Genomic DNA, 12196 nt, shown 5'->3' with positions numbered 1-12196 from the left:
GACAGTTATTAAAACCCCCTGTCTGAGCATAACAGTAGCTTCTGGTTTCTGAACGGGAGAAAAACGGTGCTGTGCTAGCTGTGATGATGCTCCCCGCCATGGCCTCAGCACCCCCCGGGGAAAGCAGAGCCAGAGCAGCGCAAGGAGCAGCTCCCCGCCCGGCCCGAACACGCGCGCAGGCGCGCTCAGTCTGCTCCCGGCTCAGACCCAGGCGGGGCTCTCAGGCGGCTGCAGCAGCAGGGGGGCGGGGTGAGGCGGGACCACGTGGCTCGGGGTGGGACGACGCATGCGCAGCGCGAGCGCGGCAGGCATGGGTCGCAGGAGGCCGGCTGGTCGTGGGGAGCTGCGGCGGGTCGTGGTTTTCGATGAGGAGCAGCGCCGGTGAGCACCAGGGCCCCACTTCTGCCGCACCCACGTGGCAGGCAGCCCCCTCTCTCGCCCTGGGAAGACTTCATAGGAGCTTGAGCAGAGGGGCTCTGCGCGGGGCAGGCTGGTCCCCACCCCATGGAGAGCTGCAGGCCGTGCTGAGTTGGGCCCCTGCCTCCTGAGAGGCAAGGCAGGGGGTCTAACCCGGTGCTTCTCAACCAGGGTTCCCGTCAGATCCCTTTAAGGCAGCCCTGCTCTCCGAGCACCGCCAGGCCTTCGAGCACCTGTGCACGGTGTGGGAGAAAAACCTTGACGCTTCCAAGGGGAGCCCACAAGGCCCGCGGTGTTCCAAGCCCGGTTCTCTGCTGCTGGAAAACTGCTCCCTTCTCTCCTCCTAGTTGAGAAACAAGCAGAAGCTCGGTGCTGGTGGGTTTTTTTGCGGCCACCTTGAGTCTATTGGGGGGGTGCCGTGCATCTGTGATGGTGGGGAACCGCTGGCCTAACCTGCACTGTGCCTGTTTTTTTTCACTCAGTGCAGAGCCTCTTTTCCCTGGGTGCTGGGAAAGCTGACGGCTTAGCCAGACTCAGAAAGGAGTGGGTGGGCCCAAGTCTTGGAGGGAAAGGGGCATCAGGAGTGGTTGAGCACGGGAGTGAGGGGCACGGCTTCTGAACTGGAACTTAAATGCCAGCATTGAGGTTGCAAGTGAGAGAGGAACCAGGGCGGGGCAGGGTGGTAAACCCTGGTCATACCCAGTTCTCTCTCCTGTTCAGCACCCGATCTCTGCCTGGTGACAAGCCTTTTGATGTGCCTAGTGGATCATGGGCCTGGGCCTATCAAGGAACAACTATAAGCCTCCCTTAGTAGGGAGGCCACTGGGGACATACCAACTGATTTTTGAGGGAAAGCTAAAGAGAAAACAGGGACAGGAGTGAGGTCAAGGGTTTAAAACAAGTGCAGAGTACACCAGATGATGCTCACTAGCCCTCAGATGCATCCAAGGAGCCAGTGGACACTGCCCAGTAAAAATCTGCCTGGAGATGAGAGCAAACCAGAGACAAGAAAATGGCCCTGCAGTCTCTTGGGTCCTCCCAGCGAGAGTCTCCTTGCTGGCTAAGTAGACAGCTAGCTTGGCTAATCCAGGAGGAGGTTGACTAGGAGGTCCCTGGACTTAGTGGGGTTATGTATGGGGAGTGTGTAAATGAAAAGGTATGGGTAGTAGTGGAGCCAAAACCTCAGCAAGAGGTTGCGGAGGAAATGGTGGATGGGCTGCAGCCTGGCACACTCGAGGTAGACATGCACCAGGGTCTCCTTTTGCTTGTAGAAGGGGCAGGTGTCAGGGGAGTCTGTGAAGCATGCCAGGTATGCACCCATGGCAACGGCTCCATGGAGGATACTGGATGAGACGGACTTGTGGTCTGACCCAGTATATGGCAATTCTTATGTGCTTATGTTGTTTTTATGTTGCAGAGAGTACCTGACTGGATTCCACAAGCGGAAAGTGGAGCGAAGGAAAGCAGCTGTGGAGGAGATCAAGCGTAAACTGAAAGAAGAGCAAAGGAAGATGAAAGAGGAGGTATTGTTTCTCCATGGGTCTGTGTGGCTAGCCAGTTAGAAGTGGTGATTCAAGATTTTATGGTCAAGGTTGCATAGTATGTCTGGGGGACCCCATCTGGAATTGCAGGGGGGATGCTGGCACAGGTAAAGTTCCTCTCTGGCATCCTTTTAACAAATACACAAGGCAGGACTGGAGTAGTCAGAGATTTTGCAGGTTGTGTGGGTCAACAGGGCTTACATGGTGGTTCCAGGCCCACAAGGACAGGCAAAGGGTGTTGGGAGGGCAGACCTGAGATGCACAGACAGAGGTGTTAATGGAAGGAGTTCGGGCAGTACCTTTTCTGGAAGCTGTAGCCCATACTTATAGTTTCATAGTAGCTAGAGTCAGGAGGGACCTGAACAGATCATCTAGCCTGACCCCCTGCCACAGGCAGGAATGAATGCTGGGTTCATAAGACCCCAGACAGGTGATCATCCAACCTCCTCTTGAATTTGCCTAAGGTAGGGGCGAGGACCACTTCCCCGGGAAGCTGGTTCCAGATTTTGGCCACCCTAACTGTAAAATATTGCCTTCTGATCTCCAACCTAAGCTACTGTCAGTATAAGAATGCTCAACCCTTTAAACTGTTTTGCAGCTTTCTCTACCCCTGTTGTAGAGGGTGGGGGTACCCATGTGCTGTGGGCTTCAGAAATAGGGGGCATACATGTCAGCTAGTAAAATAGAAATACTGCAATGATTTTTGCTTCATTTTTAGCGGCACAAGGAGTACCTGAAAATGCTGACAGAGAGAGAAGAGGCTCTTGGTGAGTGTTTCCTCCCATGGTTGATGTTATTTGCTAGATGTAAAATGGTAGTCTGAGGCTTGCAAGAAATTGGCTAGGGTGCTGAACCTAGAAGGAGAGGTGGTAACTTGAGGCTCAATTTGATGCTTTAGGGTTTTATTTTCTGTTTTGCCATGGGGATATGTATCCATTCTTCCAGTCCCTGGGAATGGTGAGAGTTGGGAGTATGGCACAGACTCAGCAATAATGGCATCTTATTACTCCTGTGTCTCACTGAGAAGCAGCGGTGAGGCGCTTTGCAGAACAGCCCCTCATTTACTGACTGAAAGGAGGGTGGCTGCATATTGTAGAAGTGACAGGCATATTGTATGTAAAGGAATAACTTAGAGAAGATCCTTAGGGTCCTGTTGGGGTATGACTCCATTGTGTGGAGAGAGATGATGTTTGCTTGTAGTGAACTGTTACCTGCCTCCATTACTTCAGACTTGCAGCTTTTCAACTCTCAGTGGCCAGCTTACAAGATTTGGGGTCTCCACCCCTCAGAGCTTAGGAACTGGAGTTAGAGCGTTTTAGCTTGAGATGTCCAGCTGGTCTGTAGGGCTGTATATGCCTCTCCTGCATGGTCAATAGAGTATCTCCTCTCTGTAGATGAGGCTGATGAGCTGGAGCATTTGGTGACATCCCAGACGGAGTCTGTGAATATTGATCACCCAAACCACACGGTAACAGTAACCACCATCAGTGACCTGGACCTCTCGGGAGCACGCCAACTAGGACTGACCACTCATGAGGTAGGATTATTTGCTGTGGATCTCATCCAGCCTTTTCTATGTTAGCCTTAATAATTCCAGAGTTTGGCTTTATGGGACCAGTGCTCCCTAAATATGACAGTAGATAGAGCTTGCTCGGCACCTTACAGGAACAGAGGCAAAAAGAGGAGGAATGAGTAACTTCTACATTCTTCCCCAGCTTGTGCTGTTAGTCCATGAGTAGGAGCATATCCTTTGTCCTAAGGACTCCTTCCCATCCAGACTTAAGTTCTTTATTCTGTTATAAACTAAATGTTGTTGGTAGCCCTTAAGAAAGCTGTAGCCCCACAACAGATATAATTATTAAGACTGCAGCATTCCTCTGCATGGCCCCACCACAACGTCTGATTCCTGTCCTGGGGAGATCACCTTTATAGCAAGGAAGGAGGAATTTCTGGTCTCCCTGACCCATTCAGTTCTTGGCCTCCCTGTTGAGACTGTGAATAAAAAGCCCAGTTATTTTTTATTACAGTTATTTCCATTCTGGGGAAACCTGGGAACTCAATTAAGTTCTCAAATTCATTTTGTAGAGACCTCCAAGTATTACTTTAGCTGGAAACACCTTGTGATCACTTTGAGCCATGGCTGGATTCATAGCTCAAGCACCCACCAAAAAAAAATTAGCTGGTGCTCAGCATCCATGAGCCACAGCCATTTTGGTTTTACATATTGGATCTCTATGGCTGCTTGCAGACCTTAAAAAAACAAAACAGAAGAAGTAGTGTGTTACTTCAGCCCTGCTCTACAGTGTTAGTACAGATTGGGCACTTCAGCAGGGCTTTTTGGCACTTTTGGCTAAAGTTGATTCAGTCACCTATTAGATAAAAGTGCCAAAAATGTCCTACTAAAGTGCTCAATATTTACAGGAACTGCAGAGCCAGGTTGAAGTAACGTGCTGTCTCTTCTGGGCATGCATTAAACTTGGTGCAGGAAAGCACCGAGTTTAAAATAAAGCTCTATTTTGAGCGGGGAGGGGGTTTGTATCTGCAAGCACCCATCTACAAAAACCAAAGTCGGTGCCTGTGACTGGATTTGAACCAGCAAGAGAGGAAAGGTCCCCAAGTTGTAGAGTGAATCTTGTAGCTTCTTAAGTGCATCTTCTCTTTCCAAAATCCACTTGGGTTTCTTTTTTTTAAAACTACTAGGTTTGAGTCGTAATGAAACTTGGGATCTAAAGGGAAGTAGAATCATTTAAAAATTGTGCCTTGGAGTAGAAGAGCATTTTGGTTCTTTTTGATGTGATTTTTCTTTTGGTCTGTGGGCACAGGCTACAAAGTGAGGTGTTCAGAACCAGGCAGTGAGGGATTTGAAGAATTTGAGAATGAATTGGTCCAGGAAGGATGTTTTACAAATTGGCTGTGAGAATGACCACTGTACAACCACGGAAACCACCTAACACTGGGTAGACTGATCTGTTATGTTTTCTACTTTTCAGGAAAATGCTGACTCTAGGGAAGAGGAGACAACAAGCAGGCCCACAAAAGCATTGCTCAAGAAGTCTGGTGATCCTTTGTTGTCCCAGAGGTGGGTATAGGACATCACACGTCTCCTTCTACCTTGCCACAGGGATTATCAACCAGGGTGCTGCAGGATCTTCTTAAGGGCGTTGCACAATATCAACACTGTTTAGTGTGCAAATTCATATGTGTGATTTGCAAGATAAACCTGAAAATTTCATATTAGAATCTGTGGTGTCAAAACCATTCCAACCTATTGTGGTCTCTCTGAGTTCTTTGCAGCAGAAGAATTGCTCTAATATTTTTTCTGTAGTCAGAAAAGAAATAAAACAGAGCTGGCGTCTTCCAAAGGGTGCTTTGACTCTAGTATGGGGGTACCTTGACTCTAACAAGGTTGAGAACCACTGCTGTGGCATCTCGCCTACCCACTCTTCAATGTGGAGATCTGGACCAGATGAATGGGTAGACAGTAAGGTATTTTATTTTCACCTTGGAGTTGCTTTCATGTCTTTTTTTATTAAGTTGCTGTCATGCGAATCAGCAACCAGTAGAGGGCACCTGCAAAACACAAGTATAGTGGGGCTGTGGAGCTCACTGGTGGTTTTAATGCTTCCAGTGCATCTTGTAGGGAGGTAACTATCAGGTCATATGGGTCTTCCTGGCAGCAGCCGGAGGAGGTCAGTGCAGTCTGCCTGGAAGCTTTGTCCTCGATTGAAAAGTCAGCCCCCATTTCAGCAGATATTGCAAAATGAGAGAATAATGCAGAGTAAAATGTTTCGTTGAAGTGGGTCACAGGATTTTGGAGCTTAAGTCTCTAGCATTCTCTACATTTCTCAGTACCCAAGGTCTAAAGCTGATTTGACATCACAGGGTGGTATTCAGCTCCAGAGTGGCTGGACTTCGCTCCATTTTGGGAGGGTAATGTTTTCTGTTACATACTTTGACTGCAGGCTCTTTGGGGCAAGGACTGCCTTTGTGCTCTTAATATGGTCTCAACCACTGGGATTCTAGCCCATAGCTAGGGCTCTGCACTTCTTTAATGCACACAATAGTATGATTCCCCTCCTCCACTTTCGAGGGTGACCCACTCTGGTAGTAACAGTAATCCTCTTGTGCTGCTTTGTCCCTCCATCTGAGCAAGGTCCCAGAAACTCTCTCTCTGTCTCCACCTTGTACAGGATCTCTTCTCTCACTGCCTCGCTGCATACACGCAACCAGAAAAAGGCTAAGGGGAAGCGGCTGAGACATGGCCAAGACTCGCACAAGAAAACCCAGAAACCTAGCACTGGACGGACCAGCAAGTCCCAGCGCCGGAAATTGACTGGCAGACTGGGACATAACCAAGACTGAAGGACAAACTGAAGTGGAAATGATCTGTCAGGATAGGTTCTGCATTTGGAGTTGGCCTCTAGCCTGATGTGAAAGCTCAATTTGTTGTGGATGAGGACTTTTCTTGATGGGATTCTTGGTCAACAAGCAATGCAATGGAAACCCCTCTTGTGGCCTTTTGGTCTGGAAAATGTACATGTGCAGGCTCTGAACGCAGGCCCATGAGGTGAATATTATTCACCATTATTTCCATTATTGTGGAAAGTAATTACCACAATGAACTGTTTTATGTGCCAGGCAGTGTGTTATCTCCTATGCCTGTCAGCAGGTTGTGGATTAATTTGGACTCTGTCCTTTGTGCATCAGTCCATCTGTTCCCTAGACTTCCCTTTCCCAAGGAAAGAGTGGGAAATCTGGTTCTTTGCCTTACAAAATGGGAGATAGATACAGGACAAACCACATTAGGATGGTTTGTAGCACAAGAGAGGGCTTTACTTCCACCCACATTTACATTACCTGCTGTATAAGTCCTCCTCTCTCAAAAAGACAGTGTGCCAACTTCAGCATCTTGTGTGTTCCTTGTGCAGAGTTACATCTGAGTGCAAGGACACATCCCCTTCTGCAAATAACCAGATTTTTTGATAACTTCTCTGGGTGCATATCTTTATAAACAGCCATTTGTAAGAAAGCAAACGTGTGTGACTTACTAGATGTGGAAGGGCAACCTAGTTGGGGAGAGGTGAGGTGTTTGGAAGGTCTTGGAATCTCCAGCTCATTACTCCAAGAGAGGGAACATATGGGAGATGCTTCAGTGGTGAAATAACAATGAGTCACTTGCTGCTGTCAGTGACACAACGTGGTAACAGCCCTGGGGAGAGTATTGAACTCCCTAATGTGCTTTCCCCAGTTGTGCAATTCTGCCCATGTTGGGAGGAGGGGGCAGAGACCTCCCTTATTGCAGTGGTCAGCATTTGCCCCCTCACGTGGACTTTGCATAATGCTCCATTTGTAAATGCATAGCCCAGTACCTGCACTTCACCCAGACTCAGAGTAAACATTGCCCAGGAACTGCCTGTTCTGTTTTTCACACTTCATTAAGGCTTGTTACTTTGTTTCCCAAAGTCCTTGGGTCAAGGTTGCCTTGAAATAATCCTCTCCTAGCAGTTTGCACCAATTATGCTGTTAAAAGAGCACCAGTTAAGTTACAAAGTAGACATCCTGTGCTCTGAAATGGTTTACACACTTTAGCTGATAGCTAGTGTTTGTTTATAATAAGCAATGGGTAGAAAATCAGGACTGATGTAATGTTCAGCAGTTAAGCACATGTATCCACTTATCTAATAGGCATATCAGTGGAGTTCATTTTATGTTGCAGCATTTAGTTGGGGAGGAACTCTTTAGTGTTTCTGTAGCTTAGCTCTAACATTTTGCAGGAGTTAGGGGAATGCTAATGGTGAAACCTAGAGAGAATCCTAAGAGGTTAAAAGGAGAGGAAGCTTCTGCCTAACTGCAAGTGATAAAATGTCTGTCCTGATGTGTACTTTACCCAGCCCTGTGGTACCACAGTGCTAACTCTGAGGCCTCTGGAGAGGTAAATAATGATACTCCTTAAAATGAGTTATGTACAGAGACTTGAGCACCCCAGATGTTCCCTAATTCCCTTCACACCTAACCTCAGCCTTCCAAAAAAAAACAACCCCAAAGCAAATTGTGTTTTGAATTAAGGCAATGAGGGCCACCCTTTTTGGCAGGCATGCCACAAGTTACCTCTGCCCCCTCCCCAAGTGCCACTATGATCCTTTTCCCTTAATTGAACTCTTGCTCTTCTTTCTGTTCCCTGCTCTGTCTGCCACTGTGCTGCCTGTCTCCTCTCCAGTCTGCTACATGCCACACTGGTTGTCTGTGGCACCCGTGCTCTAGGTCAGCCACCTCTGAAATAGGCGCTAGTCCATTTCTCTCAGTGCCACATTGCTGTCCTCTGCACGCACCTTGTGGTAGGCTGTATTCAACCTCAGGAGCTCTTTTTTGCATAAAAGTCAGTGGGGGGTATGTGACAATCCTCCCATCAGCTGAGTCATTTATTGTTCCTTCACAACAGACTTGTTTTACCAGGGTAGGTAAACTTTAAATAAGAGAACAACTTCTCTTGGTGGCTTGTGGTTCAGCAGTGTGCTGTACAGCATAGGCAAGCAGGGAAGAGAGGACAGATGGCTTCATTGTTAATAGACCAGGCCAAGACTCTGAAGCTCTTCTTTGCCAGAGATTCCTCGATGGCTTTGTGCAAGTCTCTTAAGCACTGTCCCCTTTCCCCACCTGTGGAATGAGAGTGATAATCCTCTCACCCGTGGTCGGTGTGACTGGAAGCTGTTTAGGTGTAGGAACTGTTTTTGCTGCCCTAGCAGGCTTGGTGTTGGTTGGGGCTTCTGGATGCTGCTGTAAGACAACACGGGCTCAGAAGGTTCTTCCTGGGCAGCCAGGTTCAGTTTACTGTATTCACAGGCAGTCATGTACCCAAGGAATCCCCAAAATCCCTGCTTTGAACCCTCACACGCCATTAATTATGAAGTACATTATCCAGAACACCACCCAGGCCATATAACATGCTGTAGGTAAAGGCAAAGTTGATGAGGTTCCTACTAATGTCCTGTCACTGCAACAACAGGGAAATCTGATTGATTTATGCTCTGATGATTAAATAAGGACTATGCCCCATGTGACAGAGTAAGGAACAACTCTCACAAATCGTGTCAATTTTAAATCCCTCCTGACACCAAATGTGGTGTTTGGTAAGACCCTGAGCAGATGACCAGGAAAAGAGCTGGGGCTCTAAACCAGTGCATCAGGATTGGACTATGCACTGCCTTCACCCAGTCCTACATGGGATTCAGCTCCAGGGGCCCTGCGCTGCCTCTTTCTGGCCCAGTGCACCAGGATCAGGCCCTGCATGCAGCATGGTCTGCAAGCCATATGACACCGTGCCAGGGTCCAAGCAGTGCAGAGATACCAAAGATTAGATGATCAGAAAATTCATCCAAGATGATGTCTTCTTTTGTTTTAGTGGTTGTGGATAAACTAATTTCACTTCTGTAGCGAGTAGCTGACATACATTTTGTTGGTCAAGTACCTGTATGTATTAAAGAGGGATTGTAGAGGGGAGAGAGAGTCCTGCATCTAGTGAATCTTATGGAAAGCATTGGAAAATGTGCAGAGGCAAACATGCTTCAAAAATACAAAAGGGGTTTAAATACTGAGGTTTGGCATGCTGATCTATGAAGGGCCCATCCTAGGGGAAGAGAGTAGTTGTGTTTGGTCATAAAGCAATGCTCCATCCTGATCAGACCTGGCCAGAATCTACCCTTTGCCTCAGAACTTTTAATCCGAATCTGAGCTTTCTTTTCAATAAAATTATATTCCCAGATCTTATGGTGGTGAGCAATGTGTTAGAAAATAGGAGTCGTAAACCTGAGGCAGTGTTGCCTTGACATGTGAGCTACCCCGATGAGCTTAGTAGGTCAGTGCTTTCTAATGTGCTGCCAGTCATTTTAGAAAAAAATCCAGCTAATAGGGATATGAAACAGGCATAAAACACACCTGCCTTCACAATTGTTCCAAACCTCCAGTATCTCTTTTCCCAGCTTCCAAAACCACCAGCTCCTATCTCTGAGAACTTCTATGGATGTGTATTATCAGTATAAAACCGATGTTATATGGAAAAATGAAAATATGGGCGCTGTATAAAAACATAGTTCACTCTCAGAATTGCTGGCATAACTCTACTGTGTTCCTTTTTTGTGTTTAATTGATTCCAAGTCCATGTTCTGTAATGAAGATTAAATTACTGTATGGTCTGCAGCCTGCTGTACCACAGTCTCTCTCAACCCACCTGTATAGCGGATTTGGAATCAGATTGCCCTGGGGGCTGTTAAGACATGGCCATGCACAGGTAAGGGCAGCTAAGTAGATAAGTACTTGCCAAATGTATCAAAGTTCAAGCAAGCTAGGCATCAATTTTCTGCAACTAGCACTAGGGACATGTGAACGGGGTATCCTAAAAAAACCAAAAGCAACTGTCTGAAGAAAAACGTGACCCCTTGAACTGTAGTAAACCCCCTAACCCAGGAAATCTTACCCTGGTTCCAGTCCAGGGTAATTTCCTCTCCCCAGGACCCTGGGTAGTTTCTTCTCAGGACAGCTGGTTGTTTGTGAACAGACTTTTGCCTCAATATTCTCTTTTTGGAGGCAGTTCTGTTTGTGGAGCTGGGGCCTAGATACTCCCAAATGTTGCTTAGAGAGCCTCCTTCAAGCAGCACTAGTTTTCTTCCAGTTGCTTAGACACGCTTCAGCCATTTCGGAGTGAATGTCTTTGAAATGTGATCATACTAGCAGAAATTAACATGACAGTACATTTCCTCAGCTAAAGAGGAAATGCTGTAATCAGTTTCCTGCTTAGGCATATACATGCAAACCTATGCCTGCAGGGTTACTTGTGCATATGCATGCCCCATAGCTTTGCATAGAAGGATGCATACTTCCACCCTGGTTTATGGGTGCTTGAGTTTATACATTCATGAATAGGCAGAGCGGACTTTTGAATCCTTTTCAGATCTATTCAGGTTTCTGTATGTTTGTGATTAGACACAAGTTCCAGGTGATATTTATGCATTTGCATGGAGAAGCAGTTGTTAGAAGGAGCTGGGTGATTCTGCTGAGAGGATGTGCAGAAACCTGTGAGACCCCTGCTGTGTGGTGATCTTATCCCCAGCATATCTCATGTTTTAAGTCTCATGGGCTTGTATTAAGTCCAGATCAAGAAAGAAGGAGGGGTGGGGAGAAGCACCTAAATCAATGGAAGAGAGACAGGGCTGTCTGCATGTGAAGAAAGGAGATGGTGAACTACATGTGGAAGAAGCTAGTGGGGGGTGGAAATCTTTTGCATCTTGTCATCAGAAGCATCTTTTTTCCTACCAGAAGAAAAAATTAACCCCTATGACAGCCAGGCCAGCGATGCAAATAGAAGGGAGGAAGCAAACCTCTCCCCAATAAAGTCCACAATAGTATGCCTAGTGTCACTGCATCATGGGTTATAAAACTTTCAAGAAAAGGAAATTAAACTTAAAAAAAAAAATCCCCAAATTACAACACCCAGCATAGCTCTGGGGGCTTAGTTCCTACCCCTACGCTCTTACGAAGGGGCCATTCAGGGTGTAATATTCAAATAAGCTGCCTCCAGCTAACCTATCAAAAATAGACTGGGGGTGTGGCCTCTCCTACTTCCCAGGGAAAGTTTGTGTTGGTTGTTTGAAAGAAAAAAAAAAGGTAGCGGTGCATGAGTTGAAGCTGGAGCTTGAGCTACTGGTGCAAGGTAACAGCTACCTAAGGAAAGAGAGAGGTGGGTCTGCCATATTGGCCTTCCTTCTAATGTTAGTCATTGTGTTACAGTGTTAGAAATTGATTGAATCAGTTAATAATGGCCATTCTGCATAGATCTTAAAGCATTTTACAAAGAGAGAGTACCCTTATTCCCATTTTACAGAGGAGTAAGATGAGGCAAAAATGCTGTGCTCAATTTAATGAAAGCCTTTTTTAAATTTCTGTGACAAAAATAAAGAGTGGCTGTAAGGTTCTCCTCACACTCCCAAGCAAGTGGCTAAATATATTCTCATGCTTAACCAGGATTCATGGCAAATTAAAAAAACAGTCTGTGGGACTAAGGAGTGTGTGTTGCATGTTGTTTGCCTCTTTTTCTTTGTGAATTGTTACAATAATTGTTCTAGCAAAACAGCATCATAATCTTGTTTTCACAATTGCCTTTGGGAGGGTGCTATGGGAAGAAAATATTTCCTCTAATCAGTCAGAAGTGTTTCATAGATTCATAGATTAAGGGTCGGAAGGGACCT

General features: G+C 46.6%; 2 protein-coding genes across 2 annotated transcripts in view; both read left to right on the top strand.

The window, feature by feature from the left end:
- Nucleotides 1–283: 283 nt before the first annotated feature.
- Nucleotides 284–7981, top strand: NOL12 (nucleolar protein 12). The gene is made up of 6 exons (XM_019515241.1): nt 284–381; nt 1835–1940; nt 2677–2725; nt 3353–3495; nt 4949–5037; nt 6149–7981. The coding sequence occupies exons 1-6, from the start codon at nt 287–289 to the stop codon at nt 6318–6320; spliced, it is 654 nt and encodes a 217-aa protein (XP_019370786.1). The 5' UTR covers nt 284–286; the 3' UTR covers nt 6321–7981.
- A 3635-nt stretch (nt 7982–11616) lies between these two features.
- The window catches only part of TRIOBP (TRIO and F-actin binding protein), a 59278-nt gene continuing 58698 nt past the window's right edge, over nt 11617–12196 (top strand). Inside the window, exon 1 of the mRNA XM_019515239.1 lies at nt 11617–11688. The gene's annotated coding sequence lies outside the window, so the exon portion shown is untranslated. The remainder of the gene's footprint in view (nt 11689–12196) is intronic.

This window comes from Gavialis gangeticus, unplaced genomic scaffold, assembly GCF_001723915.1.
Source record: "Gavialis gangeticus isolate Ggan-Ray unplaced genomic scaffold, GavGan_comp1, whole genome shotgun sequence".
Lineage (NCBI taxonomy): Eukaryota > Metazoa > Chordata > Crocodylia > Gavialidae > Gavialis > Gavialis gangeticus.
The sequence above is the reverse complement of the archived record's forward strand: the minus strand, read 5'-3'. Positions and strand labels throughout refer to the sequence as shown.

Coding starts and splice junctions, on each gene's coding strand:
- NOL12 (XM_019515241.1), top strand. CDS start 287: ATGCGCAGCGCGAGCGCGGCAGGCATGGGTCGCAGGAGGCCGGCTGGT. Junction 382..1,834: donor TTCGATGAGGAGCAGCGCCG/GTGAGCACCAGG, acceptor TTTATGTTGCAG/AGAGTACCTGACTGGATTCC. Junction 5,038..6,148: donor GATCCTTTGTTGTCCCAGAG/GTGGGTATAGGA, acceptor CACCTTGTACAG/GATCTCTTCTCTCACTGCCT.